Genomic DNA, 26,752 nt, shown 5'->3' with positions numbered 1-26,752 from the left:
AGATAGTGGAATCAAGGGTTATGGGGATAAGGCAGGAACAGGATACTGACTGTGGATGATCAGCCATGATCATAATGAATGGTGGTTCTGGCTCAAAGGGCCAAATGGCCTACTCCAGCATCTATTGTCTATTGTTTATTGTCTGTTGTCTATACATATTCCGTTTCCACCTGTAACGGGCCCTCTTTTTCATTTCGCATACTCCTTTGTAGTGCATCTTTATATTTATTTGCCTTCATTTTTTATTTATTTTTATCTCCTTTATTAGTTTCTTGGTCTTCATTTACTGAGTTCTAAATTGTTTCTAATTCTCAGACTGACCACTTTTTTCTGGCATCCTTATAAGCCATATCCTTTGATCATATTGCAAACTTTAAATTTGATAACTAGAATGAGTTGATTCCCTTTCCTTTATGGATGTTTGTGCCTGTGGGGAATGTATACCTGCCGTGAATCATATTGTATTTTTTTTTAAATCCTAGCAATTGACTTTCTACTGCCAAACCATTTACTGTATTTTCTCATGTTTTGGCAGTTGACAGCTGTTAGAGAGTTGTCAATGGGCGATGTCTTGCAACCCACAGGAAACCCTAGTTAACTGAAGGCCAGTGAGTTGAAGAATCACTTATTTTAACTCAGTTTTTCCAACAGGTGATCAAAGTGAATGCAGCAGATTTGCCCTTAGGTTGCTGTTAGTTATGTGAGTCCATTGGGAGCTGCTGGAACTGACATGCCCTCTGGTGCAATTTAAAAACAGCTGAAACAGGAAAACCGGTATCAGGGATAATGGGAACTGCAGATGCTGGAGAATCCAAGATAACAAAGTGTGGAGCTGGATGAATACAGCAGGCCAAGAGGCATCTCAGGAGCACAAGAGCTGACATTTCAGGCTGAGACAGGTCTGAGATGCTGCTTGGCCTGCTGTGTTCATCCAGCTTCACACTTTGTTATCTTAAAAAAGGAAAACCTGACTGTCAAATGAAAAACTAATTCAACTAACGCAACTTGGATACTAATACTAGTAATGCTCAACTGAAACTTGGTAAAAATTGATATCAAGCCTAAGGTAATGAGCAGAAAAATACATGACGTTTAGGTAGGTATGGAACAACTTAGAGAAAGAAATAACTCGTGAGCCCATAGCATTAATCAGTTTATGCAAATATACAATTATATTTTTCTCAGATCAGGATGATCTGTTTTCAGATTCGTACACTAATTGGGATTCACAAGTACAACATAATTTTTATAATACAATTGATTTCTCAATCTGTCATTTCCCTTTCCTGCACTCATGGCCATTGACTTCTTGTTATGAGTAGTCTTCGCCAATGTTGGCCATTGTTCGCATGTGAACATTGAGAATTATTGTTGGCGGAATTTGGATTTGAAATGCGATGGTTACAGATTTCTGCGTAGCTGAAGGGACCAATTATTTGAAAATTATATCAAAAAAAACAAAAAGACGGCATGCTGCCTCAGAACGCTAAGGAGCCAAGTTTGATTCCAACCTCAGGCAACTGTCTGTGTGGAGTTTGCACGCTCTTCCCATATCTGCATGGATTTCCTTTGGGTACTCCAGTTACCTCCCACAGTCCAATGATACACTAGTTAGGTGGATTGGCCATGCTAAATTGCCCATAGTATTCAAGGATGTAAAGGTTAGATGCTTTAACCAAGGGAAATGCAGGGTTACAGGGATTAGGTAGGGGGATGGGTCTGGGTGGGATGCTCTTTGGAGGGTCAGTGTGGACTTGTTGGGCTGAATGGCCTGTTTCTACACTGGGGGGATACTATGACAGTGACAAGAATGAATGTCTATCTTTAACTGGAGATTACACTTTGCAGTGAGTAATTTTAGTTTAAAAAGCACCTGTTTTGAAAGTAAAACCCTTGATATTTCAAGTCCCAGGCCTCATTCAAATACTACCTGCTCACTTCCCATACACTCCAGAAAATAAGCAGACAAATTAGGGCAAAGGGGAAGTATATTGAGCCAGGAAGTCAATCCCTTTTAACTTCACTACAAGGATTCCTCACATGAAAATCAGAGAAAGTTGTTCCTAAGTCTGAAACAAAAACAAAGTTGCTGGAAAAGCTCAGCAGGTCTGAGCAGCAAATGCAGTAGACAATGTTGTCTCCTCCACACTGGGGAAACGAAGCAGAGACTTGTAGACCGCTTCGCAGAACATTTACGTTCTGCTCGCCAAAAAGACTCTGAACTACCTGTTGCCTGCCACTTCAATGCACCACCCTGCTCTCTGGCCAACATCTCTGTCTCTGGCTTGCTGCAGTGTTCTAGTGAAGCCCAATGCAAGCTGGAGGAACAACACTTCATCTTCTGCTTGGGGACCCTACAACCCTCCGGACTCAATATTGAGTTCAATAATTTTAGGGCCTAAACTGTCCCATGTTCCAGCCCCCAACCCCACACATCAGACCTTGTTACCACATAGCCTGCCACTACACACACCCTGTTGTTAGTCACTAACGGTCCCCATTACAACTATTCACACTCCCAAACTGATCGTTAGAAACTCCTTTATCTGTCCAACTGTCTTTCTCTCTCTTTGGGCTCCAACCTAGTGTTTAGTCCCTACCCACCCACCTCCCCATTTTCTGTATATAAACTGACATTTTCCCAGCCACCATCAGTTCTGAGGAAGGGTCACCAGACCCTAAACGGTAACTCCGTTTTCTCCTTCACAGATGCTGCCAGACCTGCTGAGCGTTTCCAGCAACTTTGTTTTTGTGATAATGGGAACTGCAGATGCTGGAGAATCCAAGATAATAAAATGTGAGGCTGGATGAACACAGCAGGCCCAGCAGCATCTCAGGAGCACAAAAACTGACGTTTCGGGCCTAGACCCTTCATCAGAGAGGGGGATGGGGTGAGGGTTCTGGAATAAATAAGGAGAGACGGGGAGGCGGACCGAAGATGGAGAGAAAAGAAGATGGGTGGAGAAGAGAGTATAGGTGGGGAGGTAGGGAGGGGATAGGTCAGTCCAGGGAAGACGGACAGGTCAAGGAGGTGGGATGAGGTTAGTAGGTAGGAGATGGAGGTGCGGCTTGGGGTGGGAGGAAGGGATGGGTGAGAGGAAGAACAGGTTAGGGAGGCAGAGACAGGTTGGACGACAGGTTGGACTGGTTTTGGGATGCAGTGGGTGGAGGGGAAGAGCTGGGCTGGTTGTGTGGTGCAGTGGGGGGAGGGGATGAACTGGGCTGGTTTTGGGATGCGGTGGGGGAAGGGGAGATTTTGAAGCTGATGAAGTCCACATTGATGCCATTGGGCTGCAGGGTTCCCAAGCGGAATATGAGTTGCTGTTCCTGCAACCTTCGGGTGGCATCGTTGTGGCATTGCAGGAGGCCCATGATGGACATGTCATCAAGAGAATGGGAGGGGGAGTGGAAATGGTTTGCGACTGGGAGGTGCGGTTGTTTATTGCGAACCGAGCTGAGGTGTTCTGCAAAGCGGTCCCCAAGCCTCCGCTTGGTTTCCCCAATGTAGAGGGCTTCCTCTACATTGGGGAAACCAAGCGGAGGCTTGGGGACCGCTTTGCAGAACACCTCCGCTCGGTTCGCAATAAGCAACCGCACCTCCCAGTCGCAAACCATTTCCACTCCCCCTCCCATTCTTTAGATGACATGTCCATCATGGGCCTCCTGCAGTGCCACAATGATGCCACCCAAAGGTTGCAGGAACAGCAACTCATATTCCGCTTGGGTACCCTGCAGCCCAATGATATATCAATGTGGACTTCACCAGCTTCAAAATCTCCCCTTCCCCCACCGCATCCCAAAACCAGCCAAGTTCATCCTCTCCCCCCACTGCACCACACAACCAGCCCAGCTCTTCCCCTCCACCCACTGCATCCCAAAACCAGTCCAACCTGTCTCTGCCTCCCTAACCTGTTCTTCCTCTCACCCATCCCTTCCTCCCACCCCAAGCCGCACCTCCATCTCCTACCTACTAACCTCATCCCACCTCCTTGACTTGTCCGCCTTCCCTGGACTGACCTATCCCCTCCCTACCTCCCCACCTATACTCTCCTCTCCACCTATCTTCTTTTCTCTGCATCTTCGGTTCGCCTCCCCCTCTCTCCCTATTTATTCCAGAACCCTCACCCCATCCCCCTCTCTGATGAAGGGTCTAGGCCCGAAACGTCAGCTTTTGTGCTCCTGAGATGCTGCTGGGCCTGCTGTGTTCATCCAACCTCACATTTTATTAACTTTGTTTTTGTTCCTGATTTACAGCATCCGCAGTTCTTTCCGTTTTTATTTTGTTCCAAATTCTATTTGCAGATATGTGCTGAGTACAGCAAAGATCAGAACTATAGATAGGTCAGACACCACGGCACTTCACCTCAACTGAAATGTAAAGGATTAGGAATACAGAGACAAATTGGAAATTCGAAGAAGTTGCAAAGACGAAATCCGTCACTCACAGAGTTAGATTGAATGACTTGTAAATTACTTAGTAGAAAAATGTCGGATAATAAACGCGAACAGTGAAGCAATGGAGAAACATGAAAAGAATGAAGAAAATGCAAATAATAGGAAACAATAAAGAAGGCAATAAAATGGAAACAAAGCATGCTGAAGAAAGTAGAATTGAAATTTAAGTAGCAAAACATTGCTAAATGCTGTGGTTACATGCAAACATATGAATTAGGAGCAGGAATATGCCATTCCTCCCTTGACCCGACTTTGTCATTTGATAAAATCATGGCTGATCTGAATGTAGCCTCATCTCTACTTAATTGTTTGTCCCCCTATAGTCTTCAACTCAGTCGTTAGTAAAGAAGCTATCTACCATTGCCTTAAAAATGATCAATGGCTCTTCTTGCACTGCTCCATGAGAAAGAGTCCCACAAATTCATGATCCTCTGGGAATAAAATTATCATCTCTGACTTAAAGGGAGACTCCTTATTTTTAAACAGTCTCTTGCCTCTCCCACAATAAGAAACATTCTTTCAACGTCCATCCTGTCAAGTCTCCTCAGGATCTTATATGTTTTAATGAGATCACTTGCTATTTTAATGAAATGCTTGTTGATCAGACCCAAACTGTCCAACATTTCCTGATCACTATCTCTTTGAACTACCTCTTTGAACTTCTTTCAATACAGTTATGTCCAGATAAAACTGTACAAAGTCCTCTGGATGTGGTTTTGCCAGTGCACTGTACAATTGTAGCAAAATATCCTTAATCCAGCACTAATTACTGTGACACTCTATTTACCACATTCTGCCAATCTGAATATGATAAATTTATGCCTACGCTATTTCCTGTTAGCTAACCAATCTTCTATTCATGTTAATCTGTTACACTACACCATGGGCTCTTATTTTGATGAGATACCTTATCAAATATTGTCTGGAAATCAAAGTTTATTACATCCAGCGTTTCCCTTTCAACAACTGCTTGATACATCCTCAAAGAACTCAAATAAATTAGTCAATCACAATTACATGTCATAAAACCATGTTGAATCTGCATGATTTCATTGAGGTTTTCTAAGTGCTCTGCAACCATAATTTAGAGTGTTTGTCTTATAATAGACCTTAAGCTAACTGGCCCATAGATTCCTGCTTTCATCTCACTCCTTTCTTGAATGGAAGAGTTACATTCACTACTTCCTATCTGATGAATATTCCAGAATCAAGAGAATTTTGAAAACTTAAAGCCATTACATCTATTATTTCAGCAGCAAATTCTTTCAAAGACCAAGCATTAGGTCTATCAGGACCTGCAAACTTGTCAACCTTCTATCCTAGTAATGTCTTTAGTTTCATTCCCTGGTGATTGTAATTATAATCCCTCCAACCCTTTCACCTCTTGATTTACAGTCTGCCAATCCTATGAGAAAACAACTCAAGTCATTACAGTAGGGTAAGGTTTTTCACACATGTTGACTTCGAACAAAGAGACTCTACCACAAGTGTTAGCTGACCTACTTCCCTCCAACTTGGAATTAATAAACTCATCTGATCACACACAGCAGCTGATAAAAAGATTAATGATGCAGCTATTGGGAGCTGTCATGGCACTGGGGGCTGGGCAAGAGAATTGACAAATGAACCAATGAAAAAGTACAGCACAGAATCGGCCCTGCAGACCTCCAAGCCTGTGCTGACCATCATACCCTAAATAATCTAAAATCAAACCCGCCATTTTTTGATCCATATCCTTCTAATCCCTCCCTATTCATGTACCCACCTCGGTGCGTCTTAAAGGTCTTCAGTGTGCCCTCTTCCACCACCTCTTCTGGTAGCACTCTCTGCATGAAAAACTACACTTGCACATCTCCCTTAAACTATTCCCCTCTGACCTTGAACCTGTGCCTCCTTGTAATTGAAACTTCAATCCTGGGAAAAAGCCTCTGACTATCCATTCTATCTATGCCTCTCCTAGTTTTGTAGACCTCTATCAGGCCTCCTCTCAACCGCCATCTTTCCGGTGAAAACAATCCTATTATTTTTAACCTTTCCTCATAGTCAGTATCCTGGAGGCCAAGCAACAAGATTGTCAGTCAAGGTGGAGGGATGATTGTGGATCAGATAGGAAGTTTGAATAAATCAGGGTGATTATAAAATCATGGAAGGACTTGAAAAGATTAGAATCTGTGGGATCATTGTGAGATGGTGAGTTTGCACAGAAGCATTTTGTTGTAATCAGGGACCAATCGTAGGGAAGGCTGTAAGATTGTTTGAGAACCTGTTGAATCTGGCTTTGCCTTCCTTACAGTTACTGGGTATCCTGATTCCGAGGAATTATGTTCCAAACCTGCTAAAATTTAGACTAGAGCTTCAGTAACATATTTAAATTGAACTATCAAGAGCAAGTAAATGTATCACCTCAATCGTACCGCAATAAAGGCAGAGGTGGATGAAATTGCATTTAAAATTTTAATCTACCCTCCCAGGTCCTCTCCCTCTCACCACGTCGGTGGGGACAGGGTTCAGGCTGTGGGTTTGCAGTATTAAATGCTTTCCATGTGTGGTGGTATGTGAACTTTTATACATTGAAACACTGGGGACCTGAGAGTCATGCAAGTAACTTCATTGCTTTCCAGTGTAAATACATGAAGCTGAATAACTGTGAGGACATTATTTTGGATTAATTTAACCAGTTCTTTGTACAACCATTTTTCAGTGTGTCCTCTCTCATACAAAAACAATAAGGACCCATGCCAGTTGTATGTTCCTCATGCCCGTTACAGTCAATGCTCAAGTCTGCACTTATCTGATTTCACAAATCAGGCATAAGAAAAGAAGCTACAAAGAAGAAGACTAAGTAAAAAAATCATTTGAAAATTGTGAACATGAAGAAGCCTTGGACACTGTTGCAAATTTAATACAATTGACTCATAAAAATGTTAATATTTATTTACAAAGGTCTGGTATTTTGCCAGGCACACTGTATTTATTATGCAAACCTACAATGAAGCGTTATATTTGTTTTTCACTTTCCATGACAGGCCATCAATGATAATTCCAAGTGTTTACACTCTAACAGAACCTCTGAATACTCAAGTGGCTATAAACCTATTACAAATTCAGTTTGAATTGATTCTATCACTGCACCTTTAATGCAGATGTTAACTCATATTTTAACCCATTTTAACTCTTTTTATGCTGATAGAGTATTTGTTTCTAAAGGCACAGATGGTTTGTTTTACTGATTAAGTTCAACCTTCAATAATGAGTTAGACTAACTGTTTAATGCATTATTTGGACAAAAAGGGCAAATGGAAGAATATGCTCAGACTTGAATATAAATTGATCCAGAAATAAATGATATGGCACACTTGCTTACTCTCTGAGAGTGCCTGAGGAAGGAAAGCATCAAAATAAAACCTCTGATTTAAAGATTTAGGCAATGCAATTACTGAGCCTTCTTACATATGTTGCAATGAATTTCTCTTGTAATCTCCCCTTTTGGAGGTATAGTATTCTTGCTAGAAGTTTGCCCCATTGTGCAAGGTATTCTTCCATTCACTGAAGGCCCTTGGTGAACTCTGTCAATGAGTATTAGCACGTTGGTTCAATAGGATGACAAGCATGGAGTGAATGTATTCCCCTCAACCCAGAGGCACTGCAGCTGATTTTATTAGCCCTACCACCACCTGGATTCATGATCATTATTTCAGCAAGGGTTAGACTTTCCCCTTGGGTTTCTGAACCCCATCATCAGGCTCAACTGAGGGCTGCACACTCATGTTTTGCTATGTGGGAAACAGACACATGCAGAATGGCCAATTAATAGCCACAGACAAGTATGTAATCAAATGAAAGAGCAGCAAGCAGGCTATTAAAGTTAGAGGGCCAATCAAAGAGCCTTTAGCCTGAAAACAGTAACTGGATGCCATGGTGTGGATGTGATGAAGAAAAGGACACTACAAAGTAGAGTAATTATCTCCCCAACTTTTTCATGCCTCCAGTATGAATTACCTTTACAGCTGGGCAGTTACTTGGGAGGGCTTGTGGAGGAAGTTGTTGCTGGAGAACAGTTACAGGTAATAAACACCGCTACAGGGTGAAAAGTGGTTGCTGCTGAACCTTGACAGACAATGGGACAACTCAACCACACTCTCCACTCCCCTACCACCACCAGCACCACATCCAGGAACGTGGAGGCTACCAGAAAAAATCCCACGTGGCCTTCTTCATTAAGCCTTATAGGCTTTTAAGTACTTCAATTGGCTACCTATTGCTCACAGGCCAGGAACCCTGCCATATCTGCCAACTCAGAGCTGGGCTACAGTCATGACAGCTGGCACCACAAAAGTCTGCACACAACCACCTCTGTTCATTGACCTACTGCAGCCTTAATGTTCTGCCCCTATGATCAAATCTGGGTCATCATCATCCCAATGCCTCAGTCACTTACCAGATAAACTCATTAAGCCATTCTGGACTTTGTATTTTTTTTCAACTGAGAAACTCCTTGCATTGGAATCAAAATAAGTCCCTTGTTTCCCACTAAAGCGAGTGGAACTGGAACTAAATACCCACATTTCTCAACTGTGCATTGATCTGTATTACCAGTAATGCTATCCTAATAAAATATTGATAAGTCAAAGTGAATATTCCTATTTTAATAGGATCATTATGAATAGTTTGTGGAACGTATTCTTTGATCTGTAACAATGATATCCTTTTACATTTTCAGAGTGCTGCATAATTACATGATTTGGCGCATTGTAGTTGCCCTGAGTGAACATCTTTCCACACCATTCAGAGATGCAATTCATGAGTTCTCTAAAGAATTAGATGGCACAGAGAAACAGATTGATCTGGATAAAATGTGCTTAAACCAAGCCAATAAACAATTTGGGATGGCTCTGGGAGCTCTTTTTGTTGAAGAATACTTCTCATCTTCCAGCAAAATAAAAGTAAGCTTCTTTTTCTATTCTGTTCTGACAGCAGACTGATTTTACACTTTTGAATTGCTATGCAAATAAGCCATCAGTTTAAAGAACAATGGTTATTTTTATTCTGAAAGGTACAACAGCTAGTTAAAGACATTAAGCATGCATTTGATCGTCAACTAGATGAATTAGACTGGATGGATGAAGAGACAAAAGAAGCAGCAAGAGCAAAGGTCTGTTGCAGTAATCCTACTGAAATATCATTAAGCAGCACTAAATAATGTTTGTTTTTTATATCGGATTTTCTTCATGTAATTAGCTTTGACATGAGATGCAGTCGAAAATCAATATAATACATCAGTCCTCATCCCCTTTTGTAATTAGATTAGAACCGTACATTGTCAGTTTGACTTATTTGCATGTGAAAAAGACAGAATTTGCATTATATAATAGCTTATCATATCTGTTGGTAAGGTCCCAAAGTGCTTCACATAAAATAAACTACATTGTGCAATCACCTTGTTACATGGATGCACTCTCTCTGATAGTGCTCAGTGTTACTCAGGTGAGTTCAATGCTATTTGTAAACAAAGCATGAGTTTGATGGTGCAATATGACTTCCAGCAATTGAAAAGTCAATATTCATGTATTAGATTGAACTTAAATTAGGATTTTAGTAAGTGACACACCTTAGAAATATGGCATAAAATATTCATATTTCAAAGCAACAGAGCATTAACAATGACAAGATTAGTGCTAACTAACAATGCAGTTTGAACTGAATGAAGTGTTTATATCTTAGATTATGTTTCAGAACTTATTATTCTACACAGTAAGCACAATTTTTGGTTTTTGCCAACATAATTAACGAGATAGCAGTTCATGGGAAGCTCTTAAGAACAAATTGTGATTTTTACAGCATTACTTTTCGGAATTATTTCCCTGCATGACGTATGAAAGCTGAAATGTCTCTGAATATTATCATCTATTGTCCTTTTATTGTTTGCAGCTTCAGTATATGATGGTCATGATTGGATATCCAGACTTTTTATTAATAACAAATGCCGTTGATAATGAATATGGTGTAAGTATTTCCAAGAAAAACGCCTATTATTAGTACCCTGATGTAATTGAGTCAGCTTAGTTGGAAATATCAGATTGCCAGATTACATTAGCTTGAAGATGGTTGCAAAGTTAATGATTAGCAATACATTTGCAACAATAACACTGTAAAGAATGAGTGGGAATATTCACTTGACATCCAATACACAATTCTTCAATATTTGACTACAATGTTTGATAGTCAGTTGCTTGAAAGATGGACAGGTATAACATAACTTTGCTTCATTCGTATAGAAAAGACTAGTGTGTGTTCTCCCAAGAAATAAAACTGTGTAAGAATCATATCATAAAGTATGGAGATAGCAAAAACTGCAGATGCTGGAGAATCTGAGATAACAAGGTGTAAAGCTGGATGAACACAGCAGACCAAACAGCATCAGAGGAGCAGGAAGGCTGACATTTTGAGCCATCTTTGAAGAAGGGTTTAGGCCCGAAATGTCAGCCTTCGTGCTGCTCTGATGCTGCTTGGCCTGCTGTGTTCATCCAGCTCTACACCTCGTTATCTCATGAAATATGGACTTCGTTCACAATGAGAGCCCAATGTAACTTCAAAAAAAAATCACTACAGGGAATGCTGACTGCTGTAGGAGGTATTAAGAAGTGAAAGAAGTCCTTTCCCTACTCCCAAAACAAAGTAAATGGAATAAAACCAACAGCTGCAAAATCAGCCCAGCTCTTCCCCCCCACCCACTGCATCCCAAAACCAGTTCAACCTGTCTCTGCCTCCCTAACCGGTTCTTCCTCTCACCCATCCCTTCCTCCCACACCAAGCCGCACCCCCAGCTACCTACTAACCTCATCCCACCTCCTTGACCTGTCCGTCTTCCCTGGACTGACCTATCCCCTCCCTACCTCCCCACCTATACTCTCTCCACCTATCTTCTTTACTCTCCATCTTCGGTCCGCCTCCCCCTCTCTCCCTATTTATTCCAGCTCCCTCTCCCCTTCCCCCTCTCTGATGAAGGGTCTAGGCCCGAAACGTCAGCTTTTGTGCTCCTGAGATGCTGCTTGGCCTGCTGTGTTCATCCAGCCTCACATTTTATTATCTTAGCTGCAAAATCCAGCTGCTCTGATAATGTATATTAGTCAGCACCTAATAAGTAGATACCCTTTGATAACATCAAGTGGGCGGCAATTTTCTGGAATCTATAATTAGAATAAGATTACTAAGTGTAGAGAAATGGGTTAACCAAAAAGACCAATACACACGTATTTATTCAGAAATGCAAATCCCCAAAGCCAAGTTATTGCCTCATTTTCTGATTTTAAGCAAAATAGACCGCAACTTAATCTGTTGAGGGAACAATCCTCATTAATGCGAAGCATTGAAAGTGTCTTTCCACAACTGCAAGAGGGGTTTGTAATGAGGCTGCAAAGGATGTCAGTTGGTAGATCTTGCTCAGGAAGAAAGCTCCACATGGGGCCCCAAGGTGAAAGTTGGGCAGTAGGTGTATTGAACATATCATTATGGAATGGCAAATGAGGTGCAGTGTGGATGGTTTCGTCTGTCATACACATATATTAACAAGGAATATGAGTAGGCCTCTGAACCTTTCCACCTGCTCAGCCACTCAATAAGAACATGGCTGATCTGATTTAAATGTTAACTGTACATTCCTGCCTCTCCCCAATAATCTTTCATCTCCTCGGTAATCAAGAATCTATCAACCTCTGCCTTAAAAATATTTTGCATCTGCTGCCTTTTGAGGAAGGGAATTCCAAAATTCATAACCATCTGAGAAAAAGAATGTTTTGTCATCTTTGTTTTAACTGAGCACTCCTTACTTTTAAATTATGACCTGTAATTGTCGATTCTCCCACAAGAGGAAACATCCTTTCTACATCTGGCCAGTCAAGTCTCACCAGGATCTTATGCTTCAATCAAGTCACCTCTGACTCTTCTAAACTCGAGATGATATGGGCCTAGACTGTCTAGCCTTTCCTCATGAGCAATCCGCTCATCCAGCCATTAGTCTCGTAAACCTTCTCTGAATTGCTTTCATGTTAAAATCCAGTACTGCACACTTTACTCCAAATGTGGTCTCACCGGTGCCTTGTATAATTGAAGCATAGCCACCCTACTCCCCATTCAATTCCTCTCACAATAAAACATCACATTCTATCAGCTTTTATGATTATTGTACCAGCATACTAACCTACTGTGATTCATGCAATAGGACACTCAGATCTCTGCTACTCTGTGCGACATTTGCTAGATCTTTGCCCATTTGCTTAAATTATCAATATCCCTTACGTTCAATTCACAGCTCACTTTCCATACTACCTTTGTGCCATCAAATTTAGCAGCTGTACCTTTAGTTCCTTCAGGAATTTATCAAAATCATTTATATAAATTGTAAAGAGTTGAGGCCCCTACACCGACCCCATGGCTCACCACTTGTGGCATCCTACCCATCTATTCTGACACTTTACTTGCTGATACAAGTTAATCTTCTACTCATGCCAATACTTTACCCCAACACCAAGAGCTTTTATTTTCCATAATAACCTTTGATGTGGCTCTTTATCAAATGTCTTCTGGGAATCTAAGTATGGTACATCCTCTGGTTCTCCTTTATCCATAGTAAAGTTACTTTTCCAAAGAGCTCTGATGAGTGAATAAAACATGATTTCCCTTTTTTAAAAACCACGTTGGCCCTAACTTATTACCTTCTACTTCTCCAAGTGCTCTGCTATAATGTATTTAATGATAGCTTTTATCATTTTCCCTATGACAAATATTGAGCCTGTAGTTTCCTGTTTTCTGCTTCCTTCCTTTCTTGAATAAATGAGTTACATCAGCTATCTTCTAATCCAAAGGAACCTTCCCAAATCCAATGAGTTTTGGAAAATTCAAATCATAGTTCAACTATCTCAGTAACTACTACTTTTATGACCTCATGATGAAATTCATCAGGACCAGGAGACCGATTAACTGGCAATTCCAACAATTTACTCGGCACCACTCCCCTATCAATTTGTTTGAGTTATTCTCTCCCTTTCAATCACTGATTTACAACTATTTCCGGCATGTTACTGATATCCCCTCTAGTGAAGACTGACATAAAGTATCTATTCAAATTGTCTGCCATCTCTATTTTCATTGCTAACTCCCAGACCAATTTTCAAAATGACAGACACTTATTCTATTTGCTTGTTCCTTCTTGAAATATCTGAAGAAACTTTGCGTATCAATTTTTAACTTTTTGGCTAATTTCCACTCTTACTTTTCCCTCCTTATTAATTTTTTAGCCATTCTTTGCTGTTTCTTATATTCTGGCCCAACTATCTGACCTGCTACAAATCATTGAAGAATTATATGCCTTCTCTTTGAGTTGAATAGACTTTTTTAGTAAACCAAGGAAAGCAGGTTTATCCCTTAGAGTTTTATAAGGGAATACCCCCTCTAATATTTGCTATAAAATTCCTATTGACCTATCCCTTGACCTAAATCACCAGTTTACTTTCGCTAGCTACCCTCTGTAATTGCCTTTGTTTAAATTCAAAACAGTAGACTTGGACCCACACTTCTCTCACTGTTTGTTGTTGGTCATGTACATATTTATTGAACAGCATTGGGATGAGCTTTGAACTCTCTGATAATGTGTTGGTCAGTCTTCTACAGGCACTTTCCTCTTGACCACCGTAGAGTCGAAGTCAACAGTTGTGAAGGAGTGTTTCAACAACTGACTCAACCCAAATTGGTAGCTGTCTGAGATAGTGGGAACTGCAGATGCTGGAGAATCCAAGATAACAAAGTGTGAAGCTGGATGAACACAGCAGGCCAAGCAGCATCTCAGGAGCACAAAAGCTGACGTTTCGGGCCTAAACCCTTCATCAGAGAGGGGGATGGGGAGAGGGTTCTGAAATAAATAGGGACAGAGGGGGAGGAGGACCGAAGACAGATAGAGGAGAAGATAGGTGGAGAGGAGAGTATAGGTGGGGAGGTGGGGAGGGGATAAGTCAGTCCAGGGAGGACGGACAGGTCAAGGAGGCGGGATGAGATTGGTAGTTGGGAAATGGAGGTGCGGCTTGAGGTGAGAGGAGGGGATAGGTGATGTGGTTTTGTGATGCAGTGGGAGGAGGGGAAGAGCTGGGTTGGTTTTGGGAGCACCAGATTGTCATATAGCTGCATATAAAGCTAGGTATATGTGCACATTCATGCCAACATCCCTCACCACCTCTATACCCCTCAGATTCCTCCCATTAATTGTGTATTTGCCTTGTTTGACCTTCCTAAATAGTGCAGCAAAAACACTGAATGTTTTCAAGGAAAGGTTAGATACAGTACTAAATGGATCAGAGGGTTTTGGCAGAAAGCAGCAAAGGGTACTGAGTTACTGAGCAGCCATGATCATTTTGAATGTTGCAATAGTCTGGAGCAGCTAGATGAATTACTCTCGTTTCCTGTTTCTATGTTTCTGTTAACAACTCCTTCCATCACTTTACTAATTATTCAGAACAGAGTGATGGGGCAGTAATTTGACAGATATAATTTTGTTCTGCTTTTTTTAAAAGGACATGCCTGGGCAATTTCCCACATTGTCAGGTAGGTGCCAGTATTGTAGCTGTACTGGAACAGCTTGATTAGGGTTAGGGAAGTTCTGGAGCATGTCTTCAGTGTTATGACTAGAGTATTGTCAGAGTTCATTGCTCTCATTGTACACTGTATATTTACCACTTCTTGATATCATGCCAAGTGAATCAAATTGGCTGAGGACTAGCATCATTGATACAGGTGACCTCTAGAAGAGGCTGAGATGAATCTTACATTCGATACTTTAGCTTTAACTTTTGCATTGTTGTACTGGGTTCCTTATTATTGCCAATGGGAATATTTGTAGAGCTTCTTCCTCCAGTGATTTGTCTAGCCATCCAGTATCAGTCAAATTGGATGCGGCAGGACAGAAGAATTTAAATCTGATTCATTGGTTTGGAATCACTTGACTCCATCTGTCTCTTCCTGCTTATGTTGTTTTGCATGCAAGTTGTCTTGTTTTATGGGTTCACTAGGTCAACATCTCAATTCTTGGTTGTCCCAGCGCTGCTCCTGACATGCTTTCCTGAAGTTTAAATTGAACCACGGTTGATCTCCTGGCTTGGTAGAGAAGAGGCTATTAGGTTGCAGGTTGCGGTTAAGTATAATTCTGTTGCTGATGGTGGCTCACAGTGCCTCATGGATGCTCTTCCTTGAATTGCTAGATCCGTTTGAAGTCCATCTTATTTAACACAGTGATAGTGTCACACAACACAGCAGAGGTTATCCTCAGTGCGAAGACAGGACTTCACCTTCACAAGGTGACTACACAGTGTGGTGGTCACTCCTACCAATTCCATTATGGACAGATATATTTCCAGCAGGCAAATTGATGAGGGTGAGGTCAAGTGTGCTTCTTTCTCTTGCAGATTCTGTCATTGTCTGCCATTCCCAGTGAAGGGCTGTATCCTTTAGGACTCCACCAACTTGGTCAGTAGTGGTGGATGTTGACATTTCCCACCCAGAGTACATTCTGTGCCCTTGCTATCCTCAGTGCTTTCTCCAGATGGTGTTGAACATGGAAAAGTACTGATTCATCAGCCAATGAGGAGAACAGTACATGGTAATCAGCAGGAGATTTTCTTACCCATTTCTGATAAGACGCCTGAGAAGAAGACTCCCTGGGGTCCAGAATGCACGTTGATTGTACATTACAGTGTGCCACTTCCAAAGGGACAGCTCATATTCAGATAGTAATGAGGGTGTCAGGGACATTGTAATATGTTTCCATGAATATAACTATGTCAGGCTGTTGCTTGACCTGCCTGTGAGACAATGCTCAAAATTTCTGCACAGTCCGCCAGATGTTAGTTAGAAAGACTTTGCAAGTTGAACAAGATTGAATTTGCTATTGTTGTTTTTGGTACCTAGGCTAAGGCTGGTTTGTCCACCTGGATTCATTCATATCACAGAGAGTGCGGTCCCACCAAAACAGAATGCCCCTCTCCTCACGTACCACTCCACCAACCTCTGGATCCAATGCATTATCCTCTGGCACTTCTGCCATCTGAAATCTGACCCCACCACCAAAAACACTTTTCCCTCCCCACCCTTATCTGCTTTCCCGAGGGACCAATCCCTCCATGACTCCCTTGTCCGCTCCACACTCCCCACCAGCCCCACCACCCCCAGCACTTTTCCCTGCAACCTCAGGAAGTGCTGCACCTGCCCCTACACCTACCCCCTTACATCCATCCCAGGCCCCAAGAAAACCTTTCACGTCAAACAGATGTTCACCTGCACATCTACTAATGTGATATACTGTATCTGCTGTTCCTGATGTAAGAACATAAGAACTAGGAGCAGGAGTAGGCCATCTGGCCATCAAGCCTAACCCACCATTTAATAAGATCATGGCTGATCTTTGAGACCCAGCCCCACCCACTCATCTTTACCTTTAATTCCTTTACTGTTCAAAATTTATCTAGTTTTGCCTTAAAAACATTCAGCGAGGTAGCTTCAACTATTTCACTGGGCAGGGAATTCCACAGATTCACAACCCTTTGGGTGAAGAAGTTTCTCCTGATCTCAGTCCTACATCTGCTTCCCTTTATTTTGAGGTGATGCTCTCTAGTCCTAGTTTCACCTGCAGAAACAACCTCCCTGCCTCCACTTAATCTATTCCCTTCATAATTTCGTTTCTACAAGATCTCCCCTCATTCTTCTGAATTCCAATGAGTATAATCCTAGTCTACTCAGTCTCTCCTCATAATCCAACCCTCTCAACTCTGGAATCCACCAAGTGAATCTCCTCTGCAACCTTCCAGTGCTAGTATATCTCTTCTCAAGTATGGAGACCAAAACTGGACACAGTACTCCAGGTATGGCCTCACCAGGACCCTATACAGCTGCAGCATAGCCTCCCTGTTTTCAATATCCGTCAAGCAATGGCAGACAAAATTCCATTTGACTTTTTAATTACCTGCTGCACCTGCAATCCCACCTTCAGCGATTCATGCACGAGGACACCCAAGTCCCTCTGCACAGCAGCGTGCTGCAATTTTTTTACCATTTAAAACAGAGACCATTTTGCTGTTATTCCTACCAAAATGGATGACCACACACTTATCAACATTGTACTCCATCTGTCAGACCTTTACCCACTCACTTACACTATCTATATCCCTCTGCAGACTTTCAGTGTCTTCTGCACACTTTGCTCTACCACTCACCTTAGTGTCATCTGCAAATTTTGACACACCGCACTTAGTTCCCAACTCCAAATCATCTATGATAATCGTAAACAATTGAGGTCCCAACACTGATCCCTGAGGCACACCACTAGCCACTGACTGCCAATGAAAAAAAAACACCCATTTGCCCCTATTCTTTGCTTTCTACTCCTCAACCAATCCTCTCTCCATGCCAATATATTACCTGTAATACCATGCAATTTTATCTTATGCAGTAACCTTTGGTGTGGCACCTTGCCAAATGCCTTCTGGAAATCCAGATACGCTACATCCACAGGTTCCCCATTGTCCACTATGCAAGTAATGTCCTCAAAGAATTCCACCAAATTAGTTAAACATGACCTACCCTTCATGAACCTTTGCTGGATGTTCCCAATAGGACAATTTATATCCAGATGCCTTGCTACTTCTTTCTTAATGATAGATTCAAGCATTTTCCCCATGACTGAAGTTAAGATAACAGGCCGAGAGTTACCTGCTTTTTGTCTACTTCCTTTTTTAAACAGTGGTGTCACATCGGCTGTTTTCCAATCTGCAGGGACCACCCCAGATTCCAGTGAATTTTGGTCAATAATTACTGGAGCATTTGCTATTTCCCCCATCACCTCTTTTAGTAGCCTAGGATGCATTTCATCAGGGCCAGGAGACTTGTCTACCTTTCGCGCCCCCCCCCCCCTCCCCATTAGCTTCCCCAGCACTGCCTCCTCAGTGATAATGATAGTTTCTAGGTCCTCACCTGGTATAACCTTCTTGCTATTAGTTTTTGGCATGTTATTTGTGTCTTCCACTGTGAAGACCGACAAGAAATAACTGTTCAATGCCTCAGCTATTTCCTCATTCCCGGTTATTAAATTGGCCTTCTCATCCTCTAAAGGACCAATGTTCCAAATTTATAGAAATTTTTGCTGCTTGTTTTTATATTCTGAGCTAGTTTACTCTCATAATCTATCTTACTTTTCTTTGTAACTTTTTCTGTGGCTTTCTGTTGGCCTTTAAATATTTCCCAGTCTACTAGTTTCCCACTACTCTTTGCATTTTTGTATGTGTTTTTTTTTCAATCTGATACTGTAACAGATGTGGCCTCCTCTACATCTGGGAAACCAAGTGAAGGCTTGGAGACCATTTTGTGGAACACCTATGCTCGGTTTGCGACAAACGACTGCACCTCCCAGCCATGAACCACTTCAACTCCCCCTCCCACTCTTTGGATGACATGTCCATCCTGGGCCTCCTCCAGTGTCACAATGATGCCACATGAATGTTGCAGGAAGAGTACCTCATATTTCGCTTGGGAACCCTGCACCCCAATGGTATCAATATGGATTTCACAAGCTTCAAAATCTCCCCGCCCCAACCTCATCCCAAAACCAGCCCAGCTCGTCCCCACCTCCCTGACCTGTCCGTCTTTTCTCCCAGCTATCCGCTCCTCCCACCTTAAACCTCACCCCCATCTCCTACTTACCAGCCTCATCCCTGCCTCCTTGACCTCTCCGTCTTCCCTGGACTGACCAACCCCGACCTTAACTCCCCACCTACACTCACCTTTACCAGCTCCATGCCCACCTCCTTGATCTGTCCGCCTCCTCTCCACCTATCTGCTCCTTTATTCACCTTCCATCTGCCTCCCCCTCTCTCCCTATTTATTTCAGAATCCCCTTACCCTTCCATATTTCTGAAGAAGAGTCCAGACCTGAAACGTCAGCTTTCCTGCTCCTCTGATGCTGCTTGGCCTGCTGTGTTCATCCAGCTCTACCCCTTGTTATCTAAGCTGATTAATATCTATGTTTTAAACCTGATAAATTTGTTTTCAGCCCCCATTCACACAAAAGACAGACAGACAAACAACGTAGTTAAGGGATAATTAAAAGAAAATAACAAAACTGGGCGGATTACATAAATGCCTTTCATGTTGCATGTTTCACAGCCATGAATGTGGATTCATTGGTTGCTTTTTTGAAGCTGCCAATTAAGGTCACTTTCTCAGTTTACCTAGGTAAGGGCAATAATACATCGATCTCAACTTTCTACTCGTTGTGCTCCTGAAAGCTGATATAACAGATTAATAGGGAGTTTTCAAGTCTTCATGCTATCTTAGCAGCAACCAAAAACTATCTCCTCAGCCTTGGTTCTGCCCCAATGGACTGGTTGAAGCGTCAGGAAGAGACAATTAATGCTCAACAATTGCCGTCTGCTTGTACATTGGGCCTCTTCCAGACTTACTAGAACCAATTCCCAGGTACTGACCTTGTTAATAAGCAACCTCAGCTAACTGTTTAAACACAGCGTTCTTCCCAGTGTTGCTATGTCTGTTGGAACCCTCTTAATTAAGAATCAGCCTGCAATTAGCCTCCAGCTCTGGCCTCAGAAACAAATAAAGCTTGTTTGTTTCTTTTTTCTCTTTTCTTTTTGAGATAAGCTGTCCCAAAGTCCACATATCATTGTGTGAATATGTGTGTTCTTGACATGAATCATGAAAAGCTAATGTAGTTACAGCAAATCATTATGGAGACCAGTGCAATATTGGCCTTTTCTGACAGGTGGATAGGGTAAACAAGGCAGCCAAGGTTAGTTACAGCTACACAGGGAATTGGTGAGATCATATCTAATGTACTGTGTGCAGTTTTGGTCTCCTATCTTAAGGGTGAATAAACTTACCTTGGAAGCAATTCAGGAAAAGTTTAATTAAGTTGATTCCTGGAATGAAGGCATTGGCTTATGGAAAAACTTTGAGCAGGTTGCGACTAAACTCATTGGAGTTCAGAAGAATGAGGGATGATCTTATTGAAGTGTTTAAGAATCTGAGGGAACTTGACAAGACAGATGCTAAAAGGATATTTTGCTTATTGAAGAGACCAGATCTAAGGCCACTGTTTAAAAATAAAGGGCTGTCTTCCCTTTAAAATTGAGATATGGAGAAGTTTCCTCTCTCAGAACATCATTGGCCAGATTTTTCTTCCATATAAAGCAGTGAAGGCTATCCTCAGAAATATCCAAGCCCGGGTTAGACATATTTTTGATCTACAAGGGAATCAAGGTTTAAGGAAATTCAGCAAGAAAGTGGGGTTATGACCATAATAAAGCCATGATCTTATTGAACAAGTCTGAGAAGGCTAAATAACTTCCACCAGGTCCTAATTATTGTCTTGTTTAAAAAAGTGGCTCAGGAAAGTAAAATACTGCATTTTGAGATAATAAAATGTGAGGCTGGATGAACACAGCAGGCCAAGCAGCATCTCAGGAGCACAAAAGCTGACGTTTCGGGCCTAGACCCTTCATCAGAGAGGGGGATGGGGGGAGGGAACTGGAATAAATAGGGAGAGAGGGGGAGGCGGACCGAAGATGGAGAGCAAAGAAGATAGGTGGAGAGGGTGTAGGTGGGGAGGTAGGGAGGGGATAGGTCCATTTCAAGCCCACCGACTCCCACAGCTACCTAGAATACACCTCCTCCCACCCACCCTCCTGCAAAAACTCCATCCCCTATTCCCAATTCCTCCGCCTCCGCCGCATCTGCTCCCACGATAAGACATTCCACTCCCGCACATCCCAGATGTCCAAGTTCTTTAAGGACCGCAACTTCCCCCCCACGGTGATTGAGAACGCCCTTGACCGCGTCTCCCGCATTTCCCGCGACACATCCCTCACACCCCGCCCCCGCCACAACCGCCCCAAGAGGATCCCCCTCGTTCTCACACACCACCCTACCAACCTCCGGATACAACGCATTATCCTCCGACACTTCCGCCATTTACAATCCGACCCCACCACCCAAGACATTTTTCCATCCCCACCCCTGTCTGCTTTCCGGAGAGACCACTCTCTCCGTGACTCCCTTGTTCGCTCCACACTGCCCTCCAACCCCACCACACCCGGCACCTTCCCCTGCAACCGCAGGAAATGCTACACTTGTCCCCACACCTCCTCCCTCACCCCCATCCCAGGCCCCAAGATGACATTCCACATTAAGCAGAGGTTCACCTGCACATCTGCCAATGTGGTATACTGCATCCACTGTACCCGGTGCGGCTTTCTCTACATTGGGGAAACCAAGCGGAGGCTTGGGGACCGCTTTGCAGAACACCTCCGCTCAGTTCGCAACAAACAACTGCACCTCCCAGTCGCAAACCATTTCCACTCCCCCTCCCATTCTCTTGATGACATGTCCATCATGGGCCTCCTGCACTGCCACAATGATGCCACCCGAAGGTTGCAGGAACAGCAACTCATATTCCGCCTGGGAACCCTGCAGCCATATGGTATCAATGTGGACTTCACCAGTTTCAAAATCTCCCCTTCCCCCACTGCATCCCCAAACCAGCCCAGTTCATCCCCTCCCCCCACTGCACCACACAACCAGCCCAGCTCTTCCCCCCCACCCACTGCATCCCAAAACCAGTCCAACCTGTCTCTGCCTCCCTAACCGGTTCTTCCTCTCACCCATCCCTTCCTCCCACCCCCAGCCGCACCCCCAGCTACCTACTAACCTCATCCCACCTCCTTGACCTGTCCGTCTTCCCTGGACTGACCTATCCCCTCCCTACCTCCCCACCTACACCCTCTCCACCTATCTTCTTTGCTCTCCATCTTCGGTCCGCCTCCCCCTCTCTCCCTATTTATTCCAGTTCCCTCCCCCCATCCCCCTCTCTGATGAAGGGTCTAGGCCCGAAACGTCAGCTTTTGTGCTCCTGAGATGCTGCTTGGCCTGCTGTGTTCATCCAGCCTCACATTTCATTATCTTGGAATCTCCAGCATCTGCAGTTCCCATTATCTCTGATACTGCATTTTGACCTTTGCACAACCAACTTACTTAAAATTTCTTCTCTCTTTTAGTTCGAAGTGAATGAGAAGACTTACTTTAAAAACGTGCTTAACAGCATTATGTACAATATAAAACTGTCAGTGAAGAAAATACGGCAACAAGTGGACAAGACTGCGTGAGAATTTTTCTCTTTTACTTTATGCAACAAAACAAGTGCAATAAAAGTCACAATATTTGAATTGAGTTAGTGGTCTAGGTTCAAACCCTGGACTACAGGGACACTGATATATGAATCCTGCCAACATTAGCTGTATTGAGGTTGGTTGGCTCGCCGAACTGGTTTCTTGTTTCGCAGAAGTTTCATCACCATGCTCGGTAATATCCTCAGTGCAGCCTCCGATGAAGCATTGGTGTGTTTTCCCACCTGGTTTTTAAACTCTGGAGTCCGTTGAGATAGATTGCCTCACTTCCAGTTTTCCTTCGTAGTGGAGTGTATATGGGGTTGAGTTCAATGTGTTTATTAATAGCATGCTATGTAGAATGCCAGGCTTCGAGGAATTCTTGTGCCTGTCTCTGCCTAGCCTGTCCCAGGATCTTGGTGTTGTCCCAGTCGAAATGGTGGTTCTCCTTTTCCATGTGGATTGAAATGACTGAGTATTGGTCGTGTCATTTGGTAGCCGATTGATGTTCATCTATTCTTGTTGTTAGTTTCCTTCCTGTTTGTCCAATGTAGTGTTTCTTGCAGTCTCTGCAGGGGTTCTTGTAGATGACATTGGTCCTGTCCATGGTGGGGAATGTGTACAAGATCCCCTGCAGAGACTGCCAGAAACAATACATCGGACAAACAGGAAGGAAACTAACAACAAGAATATATGAATACCAATCGGCTACAAAAGGACATGACCAATACACACTCATCTCAATCCACATGGACAAGGAGAACCACCATTTCAACTGGGGCAACGCCAAGATCCTGGGACAAGCTAGGCAGACACAGGCACAAGAATTCCTCGAAGCCTGGCACTCTATGAAGCAGGCTATTAATAAACACATTGAACTCAACCCCATATACACTCCACTATGAAGGAAAACCGGAAGTGAGGCATTCCATCTCAACAGACTCTAGAGCTTAAAAATCAGGTGGGAAAACACACTGACGCTTCATCAGAGGCTGCACTGAGGATGTTACCAAGCATGGTGACGAAACGTCGGTGAAACAAGAAACCAGCTTGGCGAGCAAACCAACCTCAACACCCACAACCCAAGCTACAAATCTACTCCAAAACATTAGCTCTGTTAATGTAGAGGAGCACAGAAAATAAACTAGATGTTTTACACAGGTTTATGAATTTGTACATTTGAAAATAGTCAAAGACTGTGTTGTACTCCTTTGTTAGTAATTATAATGCTACTGAAGTAATTTTGAACTGAGATAGTAGGAACTGCAGATGCTGGAGAATCTGAGATAACAAGGTCGAGAGCTGGATTAACACAGAAGGCCAAGCAGCATCAGAGGAGCAGGAAAGCTGACGTTTCGGACCTACACCCTTCTTCAGAAATGTTAGAAATATCTGAAGAAGGGTCTAGGCCCGAATCGTCAGCTTCCCTGCTCCTTTAATTTTGAACTGAACTGTGATAAAATTTTTAATTCAAAAATGTTTGCTTACAGATGGCTGCTTCCTCCTCAAACACTAAATGCTTATTATTTATCCACACAAAACCAAATGGGTAAGTAAACATAGATCAATATGTTATTTTACTGATTCTCTGTAAAATTTCGTTTTCGTCTACAATTCATACTGGCATTGTGCACATGTTTTTATTGTTTTCTAAAAAAGACTATACAATTAATTTTGCCATCTTTCAGATACATTTCCTAGTTATTTTTTCCTAAGGCCAAATTTTCATTAACCAAAACCCATCACTCGCAGCAAATTCTAAAGGAAATTTCTCCACTTTAGATAAAGCAAATACCTGACAACACATCTAAAAGGGCATTGTTTCCCATTCGATGCATTTGGTTGATGTACATTAGAAAGATGAGATTCCCCAATTAATATTTCTCTGCACCTGACATTACGATAATTTTTACTGCTTAAAATTAATCACTCCAAACTTCTTGTTGAAAGCCTAGCTACTTAGAGTATGCAATTTATCCCAGCCAGTATTGTCACAACCTAATAGAAATTAAGGTGTTCAGTCAGACATATTTCCCTAACTAAAGCAGGGTTGATTGCTGTTTACTGGTTTGTTATACACAGATAAATTTGAAATTTACTCTCTTTAATGGGTAAAATTTCAAAATTACATATAATGTTTTTTTCTGCATCACAGAATCATGGAATTGTTAAAGCACAGGACTTTTGGCTCATCATGTCTGCACTGGCTTGAAAAATGAACAGATCGTTTCGTACCATTCTCCCTGTAACTCTGTTCATTGTTCCTTTTCAATTACTGTCTATTACTGTTTTGAATGTCTCACTTGAACCTACACTCTCAGGCAGTGCTTTCCAGACCTTAATCATTTGCTGCGCAAAAAGGCTTTGTTTTCATATTGCTACTGCTTCTTTTGCCAATTGTTCTAATTCTCAATTCTTTCACACATAGGAACAGTTTCTCCCTATCCACTCTATCCAGACATCTGATTTTGCGTATCTCCATTAAAGTACTTCTCAGCCTTTTCTCAAAGGAAGAAAGTCCTAACATCTTCTATGTATCATCATAACTGAAGTTCCTCATCCCTCACACTATTTTTGTGTATCTTTTCTGCACTTTGCCTTCAATTCTTTCATAAAATGTGATCGCCAGAACTGGACACAAAACTGTAGCTGAGGCCCGACTAGCATGTTATTATAAGTTCAACATGAGCTAGTATACATTATGAGCCTGTTAATAAAGCCCAAGATACTCTATGCTTCATTAAATGCCCTCAATCTTATCTACAACCTCAATGACTTATACACTCAAGTGTTGATGTTCCACCATATCCATTTAGAGATGTAGTTTTATTTTATATTGCCTGTACATCTTTTTCTTAACAAAATGAATGATATTGCAATTAGATATACCTGCCAACTATCCACCCATTCTGCCTATTTGCCTATGTCCTTTTGAAGTTCTACATTATCCTCTTCACAGTTCAAATTGCTTTCAACTTTTGTACCATTCTGACATTTTGAAATTGTACCTAAATTCCAATACTGACCCCTGGGAAAGTTCACCACAAAACTTCCAGTAGCCCAAAACAATGCAGTAACCATTTCTATCTGTCTCCTATCACACAGTCATGTTGTTACTGTCCCTTCCATTCTTTGAGCTATAACTTTTGAAAGTCCATGCATGCCTCAGCAAAGCATTATCCTCAAAAGCACTTTATGTAACCTCTTTAAAAAATCTCCAGCAAGTGAGTTAAACAATTTTCTGTTTTGAAATCCATGCTGGCATGTCTTAATTAACCCTCATTTGTTCACATGATAATTAATTTTGTCTGGAATTATTGTTTGTAGAATTTTACCCACCACAGAAGTTAAACTGTATGGCCTGTAATGTTTGGTTTATTCGAACATTGATTTTTTTAACCAAGGGAAATGTTTGCATTTCTCCAATCTTCTTGTACCACCCTTGAATATAAAGAAAACTGAAAAATCATGAACAATGTCGCCGTAATTTCTGAGCCCACTTCCCTCAGTATCCTTGGATGAATTCCAACTGGTCCTGGTGCCTTTTTAACCTTAAATATGGATAGCCTATCAAATGCCAACTCCTTATCAATTTTTGAATGCTTCTGGTGTTTGAATTACCACGTCTTTCACCATGGCCTAGTGGCATCTCCTTTCTTTGTGAAGACACATGAGAAATATTCATACAGTACCTTAACTAAGCTCTCTCTTTCCATGTGTATATCCACTTTTTTGTTCCTAAGTGGTCCTCTCTCCCTAATTACAGTACTGTGTAAAATGTTTGGACTCCTTTTAATGTTAGGTACCTGTTTATCTTCATATTCCTTTTTATTCCTCATTAACCCTCCCCACTACGTTATGATAGAAGCTTGTTCAGCTTAGAATCATTAAGTATTAGGTTTGTTATTAGTAATAGTTTATAACTGAATTGTTATTTGTACTTTGACGATGGTAAGGTTTCCTGTACATTAATAACTGCACTCTGGAAAAATGTAAACGTCACTTCAGTTTCATGGTAATTCAATATATGAAATGGATGATCAATTAATCTTTATACTCTGATCAATTAGCCTTTATTTTTCAATGACTTT

At 42.1% G+C, this 26,752-nt stretch overlaps 1 protein-coding gene across 2 annotated transcripts in view; it reads left to right on the top strand.

The window, feature by feature from the left end:
• Window positions 1-26,752, top strand: part of LOC125457772 (endothelin-converting enzyme-like 1) — a 102,965-nt gene that overhangs the window by 45,850 nt on the left and 30,363 nt on the right. For both annotated transcript variants that reach the window (XM_048542364.1, XM_048542365.2), the window contains exons 6-10: window positions 9,176-9,398; window positions 9,509-9,607; window positions 10,384-10,458; window positions 22,554-22,657; window positions 24,152-24,210. In XM_048542364.1, the coding sequence (XP_048398321.1) occupies window positions 9,176-9,398; window positions 9,509-9,607; window positions 10,384-10,458; window positions 22,554-22,657; window positions 24,152-24,210 (560 nt within the window). The remainder of the gene's footprint in view (window positions 1-9,175; window positions 9,399-9,508; window positions 9,608-10,383; window positions 10,459-22,553; window positions 22,658-24,151; window positions 24,211-26,752) is intronic.

Source organism: Stegostoma tigrinum, chromosome 14, assembly GCF_030684315.1.
Source record: "Stegostoma tigrinum isolate sSteTig4 chromosome 14, sSteTig4.hap1, whole genome shotgun sequence".
NCBI classification, from domain to species: domain Eukaryota; kingdom Metazoa; phylum Chordata; class Chondrichthyes; order Orectolobiformes; family Stegostomatidae; genus Stegostoma; species Stegostoma tigrinum.
This window is presented reverse-complemented; position numbering and strand designations above follow the sequence as displayed.